General features: G+C 38.0%; 1 protein-coding gene across 1 annotated transcript in view; it reads left to right on the top strand.

Moving 5' to 3' along the window:
* LDAH (lipid droplet associated hydrolase) overlaps window positions 1–20922 on the top strand; it is a 150943-nt gene that overhangs the window by 51722 nt on the left and 78299 nt on the right. The window contains exon 4 of the mRNA XM_037812830.1: window positions 721–890. Within this exon, the coding sequence (XP_037668758.1) occupies window positions 721–890 (170 nt within the window). The remainder of the gene's footprint in view (window positions 1–720; window positions 891–20922) is intronic.

The following is a 20922-nucleotide window of genomic DNA, read 5'->3' as shown; positions in this document are numbered from 1 at the left end:
CTTCCTTTCCAAGGTTTTTGTGAGGTCTTTCAGTTTGCTAAAGCTGCCGAAATGCAATATACCAGAAATGGGTTGGCTTTTACAATGAGGATTTATTAGCTTTCAAATAGTATAGTTCTAAGGCCATGAAGAGGTCCAAATTAAGGCATCAGCAAGACCATACCTTCTCTGAAGACAGGCTGTCGGCATCTGGGACACCTCTGACATCTGGGAAGGCACTTAGCAGTGTCTGCTGGTCCTTCTCTCCTGGGTGTTGCTTTCAGCTTCTGGCTTCAGTGGCTTCCTCTCTTAGTTTCTGTGGATGTGCCGGTGTATCTGAGCTTCTCTGGGGTTTCTCTGAGCTCTCTGGGCATTTTCTGTGTGTCCTTTATTGTCTTATAAAGGACTCCAGTAATGGCATGAAGACCCACCTTGAATGGAGTGGGTCACATCTCGGTTGAAATAACCTAATCAAAAAGTTCCACCTGTAATAGGTCTGCAACCACAGGAATGGATTAAAAGAACATGGCCTTTTCTGGGCTACATAACAGCTTCAGACTACTACACAAGCATTGATCGATAGACTGTAACTAAAATGACTAATACTGTGTCTGGCTGTTAGAGGCTTTTGATGAATGGTAATTCCTGCTGTCATTATTGTTATTTTGTTTAGATATTTTTCCCAGTGAAAAGATTACTTTCACTTACTGAATGAAAACATGCTCTTATTTTTGCTTTTAGATTCAAATGCTCAAGAAATTAAAGACATCTATGGAATCCAAGGTCAAGTAGAGCACAAACTAGCTTTCCTGAGAACTCATGTGCCAAAGGGAATGAAACTTGTGTTAATTGGCCATTCAATAGGCTGCTATTTTTCTCTTCAGATACTGAAGCGTGCCCCTGAGCTTCCGGTAAGTATACCTTAGGAGGTGGCTGTAGGTGCTCGATTAGGCACTTGTACAAATCTTCCAAAGCTCTCTTTTCTCTTTTGCTTTACATAGTCTAATAGCTCTCTTGTTTAACTGATGAATAGAACATAGGGAGGAATACTTGTTAGCTGCCTTTGTCTTTATCTCCATTTCGCTGTGCATTTGTATGAGTGCATGTTCATGCAGTTCCCATAATGTTTCAAAAATAAGGCTGAAGAAGATAATTTTCCAAATGAATGCCTTTGAATCTAGGGTGAACTGAAGTTCTTATGTTACATGTAATTTGCTGTCTTTTGTAAACATATGTTTAAGAGCATTCACAAGTTTAAGGCTTAAGAAGAATTTGTGTTTATTGGGAATGTGCAGAATGACTTCAGTAGCTTCAGACAGAACTTCAGTTTAATTCTGACTCTAACTATGTAGAGTTAGGTCAAACTCCACAAGTCAAGGGCAGTCCTCAGTTACCAGGCATAAGTTTGGGGGTCCCCAGGACCACCCTCACTTCTGGCTAACTGGCTACAAAATCAGAGGTTTCCACTACCCCCTCAGGTTTGATAATTCTCTGGCATAACTAACAGAAGTCAGGAAAGAACTATATACTTTACAGTTTTATTATAGCAAAAAGGATTACAAATAAGAAGAGACTCATAGGGCAAGGTCTGGAAGGGTCTCAAACACAAGTTTCCATGTCCTCTGCTCTTGGAGTCAGAACTTATTGCCCTCCTGGCACATAGATTTGTGTTATGAATCATGGAAGCTCTCTGGAGCTTTGGTGCCTGTGATGGTTAGGTTCATGTGTCAACTTGGCCAGGTGATGGTATACCCAGGTGTCTGGTCAAGCAAGCACTGGCCTGTTACTGCAAGGACGTTTGTGGCTGGTTAAGAAACCAGAAGGCTGGTTTATTAAATTATCAGTCAATTGGCTGCAGCTGTGACTGATTGCATCAGTGAAGGGCATGCCTTCCACAGTGAGACAATGCAATCAGCTGGATTTAATCCAATCATTTGAAGGCTTTTAAGTGAGACAAAGGACCTTCACTTCTTCTTTGGCTGACCAGCGAAACTTTTCCTGAGGAGTTCATTAAAGTTGCCAGTTCGTTGCCTGAGGAGTCATCGAACACATTCATTGGAGTTGCCAGTTTGCTGCCTGAGGAGTTCATGAGATATCTTCATTGGAGTTTCCAGGCTGCTGCCTGCCTTATGGAATTTGGACTCGTGCATACGCACAGTTGCGTGAGACACTTTTATAAATCTTATATTTATAGATATCTCTTGTTGATTCTGTTTCCCTAGAGAACCCTAACTAATACAGTGCCCAAGAGTTTTTATTGGAGTTTCATTTTGTAAGCTTGATTAATGGAGTCATTGCCAACCTAGTTGAACTCAATCTCTTTGAGAATGATATGACTCAGAGTCTAAACCCTGAGTCATTTCTTTAGCAGAAACGATTCAGGTGAGCTCTGGAGGCCACCATGAATAACAAAAGACAGTCTTATCATGGGAAGTTCTAAAGAGTTAGATATCACCTAGGTACTGGGACAAAGACTAGTTAAATTCTATAGTATAGTATGGAGGGTATTTTGCAAAAGTTTATCCCTCCTTTCAGAAGGAAGACAATTTATTATCATCATTGTCATCATTACCAACATCATAGTTGATAGGCAGAGAGATATCCTTATGGAACACCAAATCTTTAGTGTTATAACAGACACACATCTAACATCAAACCCAACAGTATAAGACTGAAAGCTTCCGCCTAAGATCAGAAATGAGACAAGGATGCCCACTGTCACCACTACTATTCAACACTGATGTTCTAGCCAGAACAGTTGTGTAAGAAAAAGAAATAAAAGGCATCCACATTGGAAAGGAAGACGTAAAACTTTATTTCCAGATGACATGATCTTTTATATAAAAATTCCTAAAAATTTACAGTAAAGCTGCTAGAGCCAGTAAAAACCAATTCAGCAAAGTGACAAGATACTGGTACAATGCACACAGTTAGTGGCATTTCTGTACACCAGTGTTCTGGTTTGCTAATACTGCCATTATGCAAAACACCAGAAATGGATTGGCTTTTATAAAGGGGGTTTATTTGGTTACACAGTTACAGTCTTAAGGCCATAAAATGTCCAAGGTAAGGCATCAACAACAGGGTACCTTCACTGGAGGATGGCCAATGGCGTCCGGAAAGCCTCTGTTAGCTGGGAAGGCACATGGCTGGTGTCCGCTTGCTCCCAGGTGGCGTTTCAAAATGGCGTTCTCCAAACTGTTGCTCTTGGGGCATTTTGTCCTCTCTTAGCTGCAGCTCCTCTTTAAAATATCACTCTCAGTTGCTCTGAGGTCCTTCTGCCTGTGAATTCCTTTATATGACTCCAGTGATGCAATTAACACCCACCCTGAATGGGCGGGGTTAACACCTTCATGGAAATTATCCAGTCAAACTTTTCCGTCACAGTTGATTGAGTCACATCTCCATGGAAGCACTCAATCAAAAGGTTCCAACCTAATCAACACTAATACATCTGCCCACACAAGACTGCATTGAAGAACTTGGAGTTTTGGGGGACATAATACATCCAAACCAGCACAACCAGCAATGAACAATGAAAAAAGAAATCAAAGAACAATTCCATTTGTAACAGCATCTGAAAAAATCATATATTTAGGAATAAATTTAACCAAAGATATAAAGAATTGAACATGGAAAAGTATAAATCATTGCTGGAAAAAATTAAGGTAGACCTAATTAAATGGAAAGAAATTTCGTATTCATGAATTGGAAGACTATTGAGTTAAAATATCAGTATTACCCAAAGTGATTTACAAATTCAACACAATCTCAATCAAAAGTACAATAGCCTTCTTTGCAAGAATGGAAAGGCCAATCATCAAATTCATGTAAAATAGCCAAAAACACCTTGAAAAAGAACAAAGTTGGAGGACTCACACTTCCCAAATCCAAAAGTTATTACAAAGCTACAGTTATCAAACATTGTAGTACTGATATAAATATAGACATACAGACTACGGGAACAGAATTGAGAGTTCAAAAATAAACCACATCTGTGGCAAATTGATTTTTTTCACAACTGTGCCAAATCCATTCAATGGTGAAAGAGTAGTCTTTTCAACAAGTGGCACTTGGAGAACTGCATGTCCACATGCAGAGGAGTGATAGTGGACTGCTCCCTCATACCATGTACAAAAATAACTCAAAACAGATCAAAGACCTAAATATAAGAATATGTTAAACTCCTGAAATAAAACAGAGGAGAGTATCTTCAGGAGCTCGTATTAGGGATTGGATTCTTGATGTAACACCAAAAGCATGAGTTACAAAAGAAAAAAAAATTAATTAATTAGACTTCTTCAAAATTAAAAACTTTTATTGCACCAAAGGACCTTATAAAAAAAAATAAACAGATAACCTACAGAATGGGAGAAAATAGTTGCAAACCATATATCTGATAAGGATTTAATATCTAGAATATATAAAGAACTCCTACAACTAAACAACAAAATACCAACAAACCAATTTAAAAAAAATAAACCATGGACTTGAATAAACATTTCCCCAAAGAAGATATACACATGGTCATTAAGTAGATGAAAAGATGTTTAGCATCATTAGCCATTAAGAAAATGCAAATCAAAAACTACCATTAGATAGTACTTCACATCCACTAGTATGGTTATTAAAATAAATGGAAAGTTATGTTGGCGAGGATGCTAGGATGTGGAAAAATAGGAGCTCTTGTGTATTGTTGGTGGGAATGAAAAATGGTGCAGCCACTGTGGAAAACAATTTGGCAGTTCCTCAGAAATTTAAATATTGAATTAACATATGACCTGGCCATCCCATTTCTAAGCATATACCCAAAAGAGTTGTAAGCAGGGACTTGGACAGATATTTGTACCACAGTGTTTATAGCTACATAGTCGCAATAGCCAAAAAGTGTGTTCATCGGTGAATGGCTGGATAAACGAAATGTGATACATACATACAATGGTATATTATCAGCCATAAAAAAGAATGACGTTTTGATACGTGCTAGATAACAGATGAACCTTGAAGACATCAGGTTGAGTGAAATAAGGCAGATGAAAAAAGACAAAGGTTGCATGATCTCATTTATATGATATAAGTAGAATCTACAAATTCACAGAGACAGAAACTAGAATACAGGATACCAGAGGTGGGGATTAGGGTGGGGAATGGGGAATAGTTAATGCTTAACGAGTACACAGCTTCTTTTTGGAGTGATAGGAAAGTTTTGGCAATAGATGGCGGTAATGGTAAAACAATGTTGTTAATGTAATGGACACCACTGAATTGTACAGTTGAAAGTGGTTAAAATGGGAAATTTTCTCATGTATATACGTTACCACAATAAAAATTTGGGGGAAAAATTATGTTCCTCAGAGGAATTTTGTGAGAATTTTTGTAAAGTATTTACAAATGGTGCCTGGATCATAAAAGTTACTTATATTGTTGTTGTTATTATTGAAATGATAGTGGAATCATTGGCTTAGTCATTTTGTTGACTGCTATACTTGTTGACTATTGCTGTGTAAGAAATTACTCAAAATCTTAGCGACGTAACACACTACTATAATCTTACAGCTTCTGTGGGTCTTGTACCCGGTTCCGCTTAGCTGGAGCCTCTGCTCTCCTGTTGCTCAGAAGGCTGCCATCCGGGAGTCTGACAGGGCTGCCGTTTCATCCAAAGGCTGGAGTTGAGAAGGGGCTGCTCTCAAGCTCACTTGCGTGGTGGTTGGTTGGTTTCAGTTTCAGAGGGTGTTTGGGCTGAGGGCCTTAGTTCATCACTGGCATTTTGGCAGAGGCTGCCTTCAGTTCCTTGCCATGCAAGCGTCACCAGCTTGCTTCATCAGAGCAAATATGCAAGAAGAGCCGGGAGAATCTGCTGGCAAGATGGAAGTCAAAACCAAAACTTAATTACAGGAATGACATCCAGTCACGTTTGCTCTCATCTGCTTTTTAGAAGCAAGTCACTAGGTCCAGCCCACACTGTAGGGAAGGAGATTACACAGGAGCAAAAATCCCAGGAGGCGTGGGCACCACTGGGAGCCACACAAGGAGCTGCCAACCCCGCCACTATTAAAGTTGGAATTCCACTGGAGTGAAATACAGTCAAGCATGTAGATGTATAAATATATCAATTAAAATACTGAATTTATGTCTTAGTTTGGGAAGTGTCAAGTAAAATGTAGCAAAGTGATATGAAATATAAGTTTTGGTTATTGGTTATTTAGATACTTTTAAAGCTTTCTAAAACAATATTTAAAAGGATACTTGCATATTTGAAATAGTAATAGCATTACTATTCTATAAACATAGAGAAGAAAATATTCCTTCATAGTCTGTTAGTCTTATCACAGTTCTCTCCTTTTAGTTTCTATTTGTGTGTTTGTGCCAGATCTATTCTGCATGTAATGTATGTTTCCTTTGTGTGTATTTGAAAAATTGTTCAACACATTTACTTTGAAACCTGTTTTTGCTTGCATCCACAATGTCATTTGGGAAAGAAAATACAATGCATCTTATGGTTAGTATAATTTCTTACAGCCTTTTCAGCTTTTTAACGTTCTAATTACTTCTCTACTTTTAGGTGTTCTTATGCATTCATGAATAACAGTGAAAAAGGAAAGGAAAGATGACACATAAGCATAACCTAGTGTATTTGTGGAGACATAACTAATGCTGTGATTATAGCATTTTTATCTTTAAAAGGGTGAATTTTAGAGAATAACATGTGCAATAAATTGTCCATAAAGTTCGCCTTTTGTTGGGGGAGGAAGGTGAACATCTGTGTGATTTTTATTGTTCAAAAACTTTCTCTGGTTTCAATTAACTCGGCATTGTTGAAGTTTTCACTATCTCTCACTTTAAACACCTGGGCTAGTTAATATTGGTGGTGTGATCTCTGCCAATGTGTTGAAATTTCAGCGTCTCTGAGCTACTCTAAGACGGCACAGTGCTTGCATGCCTGACGTTAGCATGACATGCTCCATTTGAGATGCATTTAACAATCAGAAGAGTTTGTGTAAGCCAGAGTGTTGCAATCCCTAATCATTTTGCCAAAAATAAGTTAGCTGTTATGTTTTATAACATATGAAGTGTGATAATAAGAAACTGGTGTTTCCATCTCCTGTTACTTTTACTGGAATATTTGACTCCCATAAGATTTTGAGGACATGTAGTTTAGTAGCTAGTCTATTTGGTTTTATTTCAATTCTTTGCAGTGTTTTTGTAACTAATTATATAAAACTTTACTTTTAAAATTGTTTTGAGAGACTTTTATATTATCTGACCTATATTTTAATATACTGGGAAAATAATTACCTTTAAAAATATGGTCTTTAAATATTTTTGTTTGTTTCTTTTAGCAAATTTGGTACATAGAATAATGGAAATTCTTTAGATGTTTTTAGAGTAATTTCCAGAATAGGGAATCTAAAAATAATCTTCAGAAAATAGATAGTTGGAAGTCTCTTAAATAGTTATATCATGACTTAATAATAAGCACAATTTATTTTTAGAGTTATAGGATTTTAGAACTGAGATGGATTTTAGAAGCAGTCTAGTTTCATCTTTCTTTTTATAGGTAGGAACCAAGAGAACTGTGCCTTGCCAGAATTCAGCTGCAATTCTGTCTGATTGCAGGGGTGGGGTGTGGTTATATTAGCTGTGGGTTGCAAAGAGAGTCTGAGAAGGTATCTGATGGCTATTTCAGTGTTTGGATGACAGCAGAGGGGATGGTACAATATGTCCTGCAAGTTTACACAACTAGATTCACATGACTTATTATGTTGCAGCTCAAGGCATAGGTGACTCACAATTTGGAGAAAACTTGAATTCCTTATCCCTACTATCCAGAATCTTCTATCTCTTATCATCACTGTTCTATATGTTTAAAATGTGCAGTCTGATTTTGCCAGTGAGTCTTTTGCAGAAAGTTCAAGATTAGGAATTGGAAGCCCTTGATTCTTTGGGATATGCACTGAGCCATGGAGTGAACTTTAAGTAATTTAACTTTTATGCTTCTCTAATTATTTTTATAGCATTTGATGATAATACTTCCTCACCTTCCAGGGATAGCAGATCCTACAAAAGCTCATTTTTTTTGTTGTTTTTTGTTTTTGTTGTATTATTTGACCTTCCCTGGGAAACATGCACAATAACAGAGAGTTTCCTTTGTGTATTCTGGTTGCAAAAATACCTTCTCTCTAAATGAAATTTCCAGATTACTTAAACTCACTCCTTTAAATTCCATGTTACTTTATCCAATTGGATAAAAACTTGTTTAAAATATATTATATGCTTATCTTCCTTCTCAGTTGTGTATATTGATTATTGTTTTAGTTTCTTAGGTTGCTTAAAGCAAATTATCATGAAACGGTTTGGCTTAAACAATCCGAATTTATTCGCTTACGGTTAGAGTATGGTAACATGTCCAAATCAGTGCATCATCAAGGTAATGCTTTTTTCCTGAAGACCAGCTTCCAGCGATCCTTGGCTCCTCTGCCGTATGGCAAGGCACGTGGTGGCGTCTGCTGGTCTCTGTCTTCCAGATTTCATTGCTTTCAGTTTCCTGCTTCCCTGCTTACACTTACTCTCTCCCTACCTGCATATTCATTCCATGTATAAAGGACTCCAAAATAGGATTAAGTTCCCTCCTGAATGAGATGGTCCACATCTTAACTAAAGCAGCTTCATGAAAGGGTCCTACCCACAATGGGTTCACATCCACAGGAAAAGATTAACTTTAAAAACATGTTTTTCTGGTGTGTGTGTGGCTATAACGCAATTATAAAGGAATTTTTTTCTTAGTGATTCAGCTCATCATTTTGATAGTGCTATTTTACTAGAAAAAAAATGTAGTCAAAGGGCAACATTCATAAATGAAGCAGAATTTTTTTTATTTTGTCTGAATATGGTAGTTTCATTCCTGTAAGTAATGTATATGGGTATTGGTGCTGTGAAAGAAACAATAAATTTGTAACTAGCATGTGGTTCAGAATATACAATGTTAGTTTTTTTTTTATCTTAATGTTTCTTTTCTGTTTATAATTTCAGACCTTTCACAGAATATATCAGGAATTTCTTAAATTTGTTTTCAGTAGAACTGTTTCTTTTTACTATAGTAGGTCATTAAACAGACCATTTACTCTTGTAAATGAAATTTTCTCTTCCTTTAGAACACTGACACTTCAATTTGCAATGTCTTTTATTTTATTTTTTTTTGACTGGATATATCAACGTTCCTCTGAATGGTATTGCTAAATGACTCAGAAGAGAAACTCAACGAAATAAAAGTAATATTTATTCATGGTGATCAATTAAATTATTTGCCTAACTTAAGAATACTAACTACTGTGTGTAGCCCTCAATTTGACAAGAGATGACAGAGAAGAGTCTCAGTCTACCTGTGGAATATGTTGGTTTATTTTCAGTGCTTCAAGATACATTCAAAAATAATTGGTTTGGGGAAGTCGCCATATAATTTTAAGTTAAATAAATATGTTTTATATTTAAATAAAGAGGAAAATTTTTTTGGAAAAAAGAAGTAGTTAAAGGAATTTTGACAATGTCCTGAAATTTCTAAGTTGGTCGTGCTTTTCTTCTTCAATTTATTTCTCAATTTTATGGTTTTCCTATCTCCTCCCTTTGTTTAAGACACTACTTCTCTTTCCTACTTCTGGTATGTTGCTGCTAATTTACTGTTGGTAGGGAAAACAGATTACTATGTTATAATTCTGTCTCAAGTAAAAATAAACAGGTTCTAAATAATGATAAAGATAAGTTTGACAAAATTAAATGTGTTGTTTTATTATTGTTTAAAGTCCTTATTCTCTTTTGTTTCCTTAGAGATTCTCAGTGATATTTTAGGTATTCAAGATTTTAGAGGCTCAAAATATACCTATACCTTTCACTTTTTGTGTGTGTTGATGTCCTAGATTACAGTGTAGAATGTGTATCTTAACTATGGGTCAAGGTTAAAAACAGTTTGAAAGCCATTAGCTTAGACTAAAATATGTCATGGAAGCTAGAAGAGAAAGGAGAAAGTCGAGAAAGCTGTAGGTATGCAGTAGACTAAAATGACCACACATACTTTGCCATTCCTGTCTCAAAAGTTGAAGTCTATTTCCCCTCTTGAATTTGGGCTGGGCATGTGACTTGCTTTAACCAATAGGATGCAGTGGAAGTACCTTAAGAGTACTGGCAGCCTCTGTTTCTTCCTCTTGGAAGCCAGCTGCCATGTAAGAATTCCAGTTACCGTGAGACCCCTGCGGTGTGAGAAAGCTGAGCTGGCCACATGGAGGATCCCGAGGCACCAGAGATGTGAGTGAAGCCTTCCTACACCTTCCAGCTCATCCCATCCTCCACCGAGTGTGACTCCAGCTGATGCCGTAGGGAACAGAAGACCCTGTTTGAATGCTCAGCCCACAGAATCCTGAGACAGGATGAAAGGAAAAATTGTTTTGAGTCATAAGCTTTGGGGTGGAATGTCACGAAGCAATAAGTGACTGAAACTAGGTGACAGAGTTGAGTGTAAGACTGACTGAAGAGGATGAGGACTTAAGGCTTCTGGTGTTGGATGGTCATTGATGACCTTAAAGATAACATTTTTAGTGAAACAGTGGGAGAAAGAGGATGCAGGAAGTTAGGTGGTAAATGGATAGTGATCCAAGATTGGCCAGTTAAGGGGAGAGGCCAGGGTGATAATTTAAGGAAGAAACTGGTCAAGTGAACATATTTTTCCTGAAAGGGGGAGAGAATTTAACATCTTTGTATGCTGAAGAGAATAGCCCCATGAAGAAAGAGATGTTGAAAATGAAAGAAAAACAGGAATAGTTATTGGAGGAAGTTTCCTTTTATTTGTCTTTAAAGCTGGCACACTTAAAAACCAGAAAAATTGAATTTTTCTTAATGTTTGAGTGCATCCTTGTAAAAGTTTTTTTCCCCTCTTATTAGGATATATATGACTATACTTGGTTCTTCATTTGAGTCTAGAAACCTAAGTAAGATTTTAAAATTGATACTATTGTCATTACTGACAGCAATTATATCCAGCCTTCATTTGAAATTTACAGAACATGTTCACATATAGCAAGGTCATTTAGCATCCTAACTTTTCACATTTTACAGATAAGTAACTTGATATTCCAAGGAGTTATGCTGTAACCCATTTGCCGTTTAGCTAGAAAGTGGCAGAGCTAGGGCTCTGTATTCTGTTTTCTAACTTTCCCATTATCTTCTCTCCAGGTGGGTTAGTTAAAATGGTTTTGATTATAGATGGTAAAAGTAAGTTATTTTCTCAAACACCAAAACCTATATGGCCTGGTTGCTTAAACTTAAGGTTTCTACTGATGTTTCTTTAATAATTGAGTTCTTCACATACACAGTGGGAAGCAGGTGAACGCTTTTGGAGGTGTTAGCAGGGAACATGGAGAAATGAGAGCATAAGTGAGTGTTCTGGGGGATGAGAGAGAAAGGGCGTTGGTGTTGTGGCAGACATTAACTCAGAAGAGAGTGAGTCAGAATCCCAGAATTGAGCTGGGCACTGAAGGGGGATTAGAGTGTGAGGGGAGTTGGGGGATCCTGCCAATAGAGTGTGCAGTAGTTCCTCAGTTATCTCCGTTTGACCCATTAGTGATCCTGATGTGTGAAAACCACAATGGCCAGGCAGTCAACAACTACGCTGATTTGTGAAAGGTTCTCCATTTCAGAAAACAATAAATCCCCCACTCCAAGGGAAGTTTATATTCAGTATGCAGAAATGCCAATTTTTCCAAACATTTATGCATTTATTCAAATATATATTTATCTGTTTAAAGTGTTTGCACAAACACATTTAATTTCTTTTCTGAATTACCAGAAGACTACCTTGCTGAAAACAAGATACGTGGAAAGTTTCAACTTTTCAACTTCAGCCATTTTTTAGTTATCTGCATATTTTTTTTTAAAAAAAAGCCTGAAATTGCTTTCAAAGTGGAAAAATCATGTGGGCTTTTTTCATCTTCTCATAACTCAAAACTATTTAATACATTTTTCTCAAACTTTGCAAAAAAAATCACCTTTGGGCTGAAACCTAGCATGGAAAATTTTACACAAAAGGCTAATTTTTTTGGAAAGCTGTAAGAAAGTGAAAACGGGTTTATAATAAAACATTCTTCATGCATGTCAATACTTAGTACTTTATCTAATGCATTCCATCTGAGAATTTCTGAACACTTTTCAGATTTAAATATTGAGCCATTTTAATGTTTTGTATCCATGATAAACTGTCAGTTACAGAAATTTCCCCTGTTCTCTCAAAGGTCCAATATCTTGGGAGCTACTGGGAATTGTTTAAAGAGACACGTAGGGCTAATGAAGTGAAGTGGCTACTAGCCAGAGAAAGCCTTACACCTACTGCCTAAACACACTTAATGCCTGTTTTGATCAGCACGTCTTCCTGACCCAGAAGTGGCTGTGAGTATTTTATAATAGATGACACTGGACAGTGATTCAGATATCTAAGTCAGTAGTTCTCAAAGCAGTATGCACATCACCTGTGCTCTTGTTAGAAATGCAAATTCTTCTACCCAGAATCAGAAATTCTAGGTCTGCGGCCCAGTAAGCTGTGTTTTAATAAGCGCTGCAGTTGATTCTGATGCATGCTTAAGCTTGGAACATAGAATGTATTGAGATGCTGTGGACAATTAAATCTCCTTGGTCTTTCTGTGGCACGTCAGAATACAAGTCCTCTTTTTCTTCAGCTCGCTTCTCACATCATCCTTTGGAAGAAGGAGGAGTACTAATCAAGTTCCATAAAGGAGCTTTCTGCATTTCAAGTATTCTAGGTCTTTCCACCTATGAATTTGTCCACAAGCACACACACCCACATTGGTAGAGGGGCTGCTAGCCAGCTGGATCAGAAAAGCAGCACCACCAAGATGTATTTTCTCATTTCCCTGAGTTATCTGGGTCAAACCTGGGATGGGAACATGTATTTCATTCTCATTCTTTCAAGTCACAAGTTCCAAGATTAAGCAACAAGGTCGCAGAGGTCCGTTAGTGAAAGCTGATTTCCCTACTCTTTTGTGTGCAAGTTTTCAATCTTATGCGCTGCAGTGGCCCTCTGCGTTCCAAGCAACTGCAACTCTAGTGCCTGTATTTTTGTGTCTTCAGGTGCTTAAGTAGTTACGTATTTGGTATTGTAGCAAATTTTGAGAATATTCCCCTGGTGATGAGAGTCCCCAGGCTGTTGTGTGTGGGCCTTTAGCTAATCTCTGGGGGCACCAACTTGTAAGAATGGGAGATTTAGGCATAGACTGCAATTATTCAGGAGAGAGAATTTAAGGAGTTACAAGGTACAGTCATTCAGCTGCAACTCATTTAAATGAAGCATGAACTACAGGTCTATAAGCTAAAACAGGGAAAGGAAAAGACAGACATTTTTAATTGATAATGACAAATTTTTATTTTGAAAAATTGTAAACAGAAAAATAAAATAATTGTATATTGAATCTCTACATACCCATTATCCAGATTACTATGGTGACTAATATTTTGTCTTTACCACATTTTTCTTAAATACTTGTTATTCACCTCATATTTCAGTCTAAATACCTCATTGCACATCTTAAAAAAAAATGGCATTTTCTACCATGTCATTGAAGAAGAGCTACCTAATAAAATGTATCGAAAAATGTGTGCTTAGCATAATGTCTGACACAGTCCTTAATAAATTAATATATAGTAGTAATGAATAATGTTTATTAGTATAGTACTTATTAATGCTAGTTTGATGAATGCAACTCAACAGTTATCAAAATTAATGGCCACCATTGCAGAGTTTACAAGAAAAATTTCAGTGTTGTATGTGTGTAATTCTGTATACTTTTTTTTTTAAGTCTGAAAAAGTAAACACAACTTGGCTTACAGTGGTTATCTCTGGTGGTTAGTGCTAAGTGTAGTGGTAGAGTTAGGAAACTGTTGTTCCTACTTTTTTACAATAATCATGTGTTTTCAAAAAAAATAATTACTATAAAGAGTGTTCATACCTTTGAAATATGCCGCCATTAAAACTGTATTTTCAGAAAACATTGTAGCACATAAAAGTTAATCATAGAGGCAGGACTCGGGCAAGATGGCGGCATAGAGGGGAGTGGAAGCGAAGTAGTCCCCCTGGAACAACTACAAAAAACCAGAAACAACTAGTAAATAATCCAGAATAACTGCGGGGGGACAGAGACTGCCCACTCATCATACACCAACCTGAATTGGGAGGAATGCCTGAGAACACAGCATAAAATTTGTAAGTAAAACCTGCAGAACCAGGTCGGGAGAGCCCCTCCCCCATAGCCCGAGCTGTGGAGCCTCGTGGTGCCAGAGAGAAGCTCTCTCCCAGCAAGCGAATACAGCTCAGCTGAGCTCCAACTGGAGTTTTAAGTAGCGAGTGTGAACTGCTCACTACAGGTACGCAGCCCCAAAAAACAGACAGAGTCTTTGGGTGACGACTGACCTGGGAGAGCCGGAGGGTCGCCTTGGACTGGGTCTGAAGGGGACTATCTGTTTCTTTTTTGGCTCTGTGGAGAAAGCCCCAGTCATTTTCAGTTTCCAGGGCTGTGAAGCGGAGAAGGGTGGAGACAGCACAAGCAGAGAGAGAGAAACCATTGAAATGCTAATGACCTCCACCTGGGGGGTCTGTCTTTGCTAGGAGGAAAGGGGTGGAGCCCTTTCCATGCAGAACCAGACCCCAGAGCCTGGGGGAACACGGCCATACCTCCTCACACCAGTCAAGAATTATAGGCTAACAAGCATCACCTGCTGGGCAGAAAAGCACAGTGACCCGAGGCATCAAAGGGTGGAGCAATTTTCTAAGACACACCCACAGGGAAACCAGATACTGAATATTTCTTCCCTCTGGGACCTGAGCCTGTTCTGGTCTGGGAAAACCTGATTTAGATAACCAAGGAAACCATGCCTAGACAACAGAAATTTACAACCTACACGAAGAAAAACAAAGTTATGGCCCAGTCAAAGGAACAAATGTATACTTCAACTGAGATACAGGAATTTAAACAGCTAATGCTAAATCAGTTCAAAAAGTTTAGAGAAGATATTGCAAAAGAGATAGAGGCTGTAAAGGAAGCACTGGACATGTATACGGCAGAAATCAAAAGTTCAAAAAAACAACTAGAAGAATCTATGGAAATGAAAGGCACAACACAAGAGATGAAAGGCACAATGGAAACATACAACAGCAGATCTCAAGAGGCAGAAGAAAACACCCAGGAACTGGAGAACAAAACACCTGAAAGCCTACACGCAAAGGAGCAGATGGAGAAAAGAATGAAAAAATATGAGCAACGTCTTCGGGAACTCAAGGATGAAACAAAGTACAATAATGTACGTATCATTGGTGTCCCAGAAGGAGAAGAGAAGGGAAAGGGGGCAGAAGCAATAATAGAGGAAATAATTAATGAAAATTTCCCATCTCTTATGAAAGACATAAAATTACAGATTCAAGAAGCGCAGCGTACTCCAAACAGAAGAGATATGAATAGGCCTATGCCAAGACACTTAATAATCAGATTATCAAATGTCAAAGAGAGAGAATCCTGAAAGCAGCAAGAGAAAAGCGATCCATTACATACAAAGGAAGCTTCGTAAGACTGTGCGGATCTCTCAGCAGAAACCATGGAGGCAAGAAGGAAGTGGTGTGATGTATTTAAGATATGAAAGAGAAAAACCGCCAACCAAGAATCCTGTATCCAGCAAAGCTGTCCTTCAAATATGAGGGAGAGCTCAAAATATTTTCTGACAAACAGACAATGAGAGACTTTGTGAACAAGACAGGTGCCCTACAGGAAATACTAGAGGGAGCACTACAGGGTAATAGAAGACAAGAGTGTGTGGTTTGGAACACAATTTTGGGAGATGGTAGCACAACAATGTAAGTACACTGAACAAAGGTAACTGAGAATACGGTTGAGAGAGGAAGGTGGGGAGCATGTGAGACACCACAAGAAAGGAGGAAAGGAGGAAAGATAAAGACTGTAACTGTGTAACTTGGTGAAATCTAGAGTATTCAACAATTGTTCTTTTACGAGGGAGAACAAGTAAATGTCAACCTTGCAAGGTGTTAAAAATGGGGAGGCATTGGGGGAGGGATGCAATCAGCATAAACTAGAGACTGTAACTAATAGAATCATTGTATTATGCTTCCTTTAATGTAACAAAGGTGATATACCAAGGTGAATGCAGATAAGGGGGGGATAGGGGAGGCAGGTTAGACACTTGACATTGGTGGTATTGTCTGATTCTTTATTCTACTTTGATTTAAGGTATATACTGAGTGAAATAAGCCAGACACATTAGGACAATTATTACAGGGTCTCACTAACAGGAACTAATTATAATATGTAAACTCATAGACATGAAATATAAGGTACCAAGATATAGGACGAGGCTTAAGAATGGGGAGTGGTTGCTTAATATGAGGAGAATGTTGAATTAGGATGAACTCAAATGTTTGGAAATGAACAGGGGTGTTGGTAGCAAGATGTGAGAATAACTAACAGCGCCGAATGGTGTGTGAATGAGGTGGAAAGGGGAAGCTCAGAGTCATATATGTCACCAGAAGGAAAGTTGGAGGTCAAAAAATGGGAATGTATAAAACTGAATCCTATGGTGGGCAATGTCCATGATCAACTGTACAAATACTAGAAATCACTTCCATGAACCAGAACAAATGTAAGACAATACAATTAGAAGTTAATAATAGAGGGCCATATAGGGAAGAACTATATACCTATTACAAACTATATACTACAGTTAGTAGTATTTCAACATTTTTTCATAAACAGTAACAAATGTACTATATCAATACTACGAGTCAACAATTGAGGGGGGTTGGTTAGGGATAGTGGAGGATTAGAGTTTCCTTTTCTTTTTTTCTTTTTTCATCTTTCACTTTATTTCTTGTCTGGAGTAATGAAAAGTTTCTAAAAATTGAACAAAAATTAAGTGTGATGGGTGCACAGCTGAATGAGGGTACCCAGGGGCAAGTGATTGTACACTTTGGATCTTTGGATAATTGTATGGTATCTGAACAATCTCAATAAAAATGAAAAAATAAAAAAATAAAAAAAGTTAATCATAGAATACTAAGAAGAATGAAGAAGATACATAGAGTATATGATTGCAACTATATGAAAAGAAAAACATACATGGAAAAGATATAAAATAAAATCAACAAATTTGTGTGCAAGTTCTCAGTCTTATGCACTGCAGTATAGTGGTTCTATTTGGTGAAGTTAGGGTTTTTTTCTCAGTAATTTTTTGTTTTCCAGTCTCCTTTAATGATGTATTTTTCTTCACTATATAATTATTTAATGGTCATGCATTTTCTTTCCCTTTTTAAAAAGCAGTTTGATCATATTATTTCATAATAGAAAGTTGGTCCAGGAGTGATCTCTGTAAATTCTCTTTATAAATGGTAAACTTTGTTGCAGTCCCTCTTAAGATTTGGCCAAATTAACCTATAAGGCCCATATCAAATGCCAACTTTCTTAGATTCTTTTGGGCACAAGATAGAATGTAAATAGACGAAATAATAAATAGGCAATAAGTCAAATGCTACTTCCTGTCTGCAAACATTCCTGATTGCTCTGACTGAATAGAATTACTGCCACTTTTGAACTAATCATATTGCCTCCTAGTATCTTTTCTCTCGTGTTTTGTAGCTTAAGTTCTAATTTTTATTATAGTCACAAGAATAGGAGCTGGCCCTTTTTCTTCTTTGCACACCTGAAAGTTCTAGCATAGGTTTTTATACATCCATTATATATCCCCCAAAGAAAGGCATCATTCCATTTTTGTTGAATTAAATTAAACTCTATAGCAGTTACAACTTCAACAGCTGCTACTGGGTAAACTTCTCACTCAGTTCAAAACCGCCCCTTATTTCTGTTCATATAATCAGCTAACCTCCGGCACTGACCTTAGAGAAAGGATTGCTGTCTTTTACAGTGAGAGCGGGTCCATCTCAGCAGCAGGAAGACAGCAGTTACATGCAGCAGAGGAGGGCACTACTAATTCAACTTTTACAAGCCAGCACAGGAGACTATTTTCTTGGTATTGTGGTAGGTAAAGATTTCATGAGCTGGACAGCACAAGCTCTTCTACAAAATATTGGCATATGCAAGAGGAAAGAGATTAAGGACGTGGCAGACAGACTCTAGGAGTGTCCTCTGTGATCCCCAGTTCTGCTGTAGTCTCTTCTCAGTGATCTTGGGCATGACCTGTGACTTACTTCTAACCAATAGAATATGGCAGAGCTGACAGAAGGTAAACAATTACGTGAACATGATTATGTACATGAGATTGTAGGGCTATTCTTGCTGAAGCCTCTTTCCCTTGCTGGCTTTGATAAAACAAGCTGCCATGTTGTGGGCTACCTATATTTGGGAGGCCCATGTGGCAGGGAACTGCAAGTGGCCTCTGGAAGCTTAAAGCAGCCTCTGGCTGAAAGCCAACAAGAAACCAAAGCCCTTAGCCCTCCAACCGCAAGGAACTGAATTCTTCTAAAAACCAGAGTGAGCTTGGATGTGGAGTCTTCTCTAATCAGGCCTCAGGTGAGACTGCTGTCCCAACTGACACCTTCATTGCAGTCTTGTGAGACACAAATCATAAGACCCAGCTCAGCTGTTTCTGACTCCTGACCCACAGAAACTGTGAGATAACGATGTATTGTTTTAAGCTGCTAAGTTTTGGTGATTTGCCACATGGCAGTTGTTAATGAATACAGAGTGGAAGTAAAAGGTAATGTCAACTGCATCATTTCTCTGCAGAAAAACCACCCCTAAGACCACTGGTAACATTCAGTAGCAGCATCCTTGGCAGTAGCAGCTATCCCAGCCTCTTACCCTGTGACTCTTCCCTCCTCTTACCCTACCTCACCCACTCTTCCTGCTCTACTCAGTTAACTAGGCTCTTGGCCTTCTTTGTGATTTTTCATTAACCCTGTGTCCCCCCTCCCCACCCTCACCCCCCTGTTTGGGTTGTTGATATGTGTGCCCTTTGGATGGCCTGACTCATGATTGCCACACAGGGATCAGCATCATTCATCTTGCTAGAGATAAGCAGGGCCTTACTTGAAAGTATGGCCATGTTCGAATCGCATCTGACCATGAGGGTCCTAGGATATTGGGAGACCTTGGGGTATCAGTTAGTACCCCATGCTAAAGCAGAGGTGTTGTCTTTGTGAACACCCTTGCAATTGGATACATGTCTGAGGAATATACCTTATGCCTTACCACACTTTAATCTTCATATGTTGATGAACTGGGTGTTCTTAGAGCCTCCGTGGATGGAGCATAGCAGTTAGAGAAGTAGCAAGGAGGAAGCAGATGGACACATTTATGTAAAATTTTCTTTTTGTGGCTCTTACTTACTCTAGTTAGAAGAGTCTTTCTAGGTTTATCTTTTTATAGAGATGAGAAATAGGAATGTGATCATTGGGGAAATAAAAGGCTCTCTAATATGGTTATCCAGTATGAGGTTGTTTTATACTCCCTTCTTGCTTGTATGGAAAATCTGTGAACAATATGCAACGTAAGTCCCCCAAAATTCCCTGAAGTGGAAAAAACCCAGCAGGCATTAAATGAAGGATTCTTCATAAAAGCAAAATGTGGTTGCTTTAAGATCTCACATTCCAAGCCTGTTCAGACTAATTGTATTTGGTTGGGAAGAAGCAAGGTCATCAGTTATCTTGGAGGTATATTGACTAGTGGATAAAGACTGAAGCCAGCATAATTTCTGGCAACCTGTCCTTAAGAAAGCAGACAATAAATTATCTTCCAGTATCAGTCATACAGAGGCCAGAGGGACCACATGCAGCTGAAATCTATAGACAGTCCAAAAACTGCATTTCAACAAATAGTTTTAATCTATCTCCTCACTTGTATAAAGTTATGGGAGCTTCTTTAGTAAGCCAAATTGAGCATTAGCAATTCAGTCTTCCTTTTCCTCTTTCGTAGTTTACTACCCTCAGGAAAATGCTGAGAAGCTTCTCTTTTTTGTTTGTTTTTCCTTTAACTTCTCATTTTGAAATAATTTCAAATCTACAGCTCAGTTGCAAAAATAATACAAAACCCATACAAGATAACTCCAACATACCCAGCCCCTCAGATACCCAGACCCTTCAGTTTCAACGTTTTCTCACGTTTACCGTATCATTCTTTCTGCCTGTCTGTCTGTCATCTGTCTATCTATTTTCTAGACATTTGAGAGTAGCTTATATACATCATGCTTCTTGAACAAGGAATACTTGAATACATCTCCTAAGAACAAGAATGTTCACTTATGTAACATCCACTAAGGCCTTGCCACACTTGAACCTTCATATGTCGATGAACTGGGTGTTCTTAGAGCCTTAAGTACAGTTATCAAATTCAAGAAATTTAATTTTGATATGAAGCTTATGGCTTCCTGGAAGACAAGGGAGGGACCAGGAGAGGCCACCATGTGCCTTGCCATGTGACAAGTTACAGACCAAGTATTACCAGAAGCCAGCCCCAGAACACCACAGTGCTTGGGGAGAAAGCATCGCCTTGGTGGCACCTGATTTGGACTTCTTTTATCTTCAGCACTGTGAGCAAATAAATTCCCATTGTGTAAGTCTACCTGTTTCATATTGGTATTGACTTCAGCAGCCTAGGAATCTATAATAACATACTTGAAATAAAAATAAAGATTGTGTCTGATAACTCCAATATCTGAACCTCTTGTAGTTCCATTTCTATTTCTGTTTTTTCTTTCTTTCTTTTTGGTCATGTCGTATTGTCTGTTGGTATGCTTATTAAGTTTTTAAAAATTGAATATATGATATTGTATATGAAAAACTGTTAAATTAATATGAGGCTCTTCCTGCAAGGAAGATTTGCTTTTGCTTTTGACTAGCAGTTCTAGTAAGGGCAAATCATTTTAATCCCTTAG

Source organism: Choloepus didactylus, chromosome 20 (assembly GCF_015220235.1).
Source record: "Choloepus didactylus isolate mChoDid1 chromosome 20, mChoDid1.pri, whole genome shotgun sequence".
Classification (NCBI taxonomy): Eukaryota; Metazoa; Chordata; class Mammalia; order Pilosa; family Megalonychidae; genus Choloepus; species Choloepus didactylus.
This window is presented reverse-complemented; position numbering and strand designations above follow the sequence as displayed.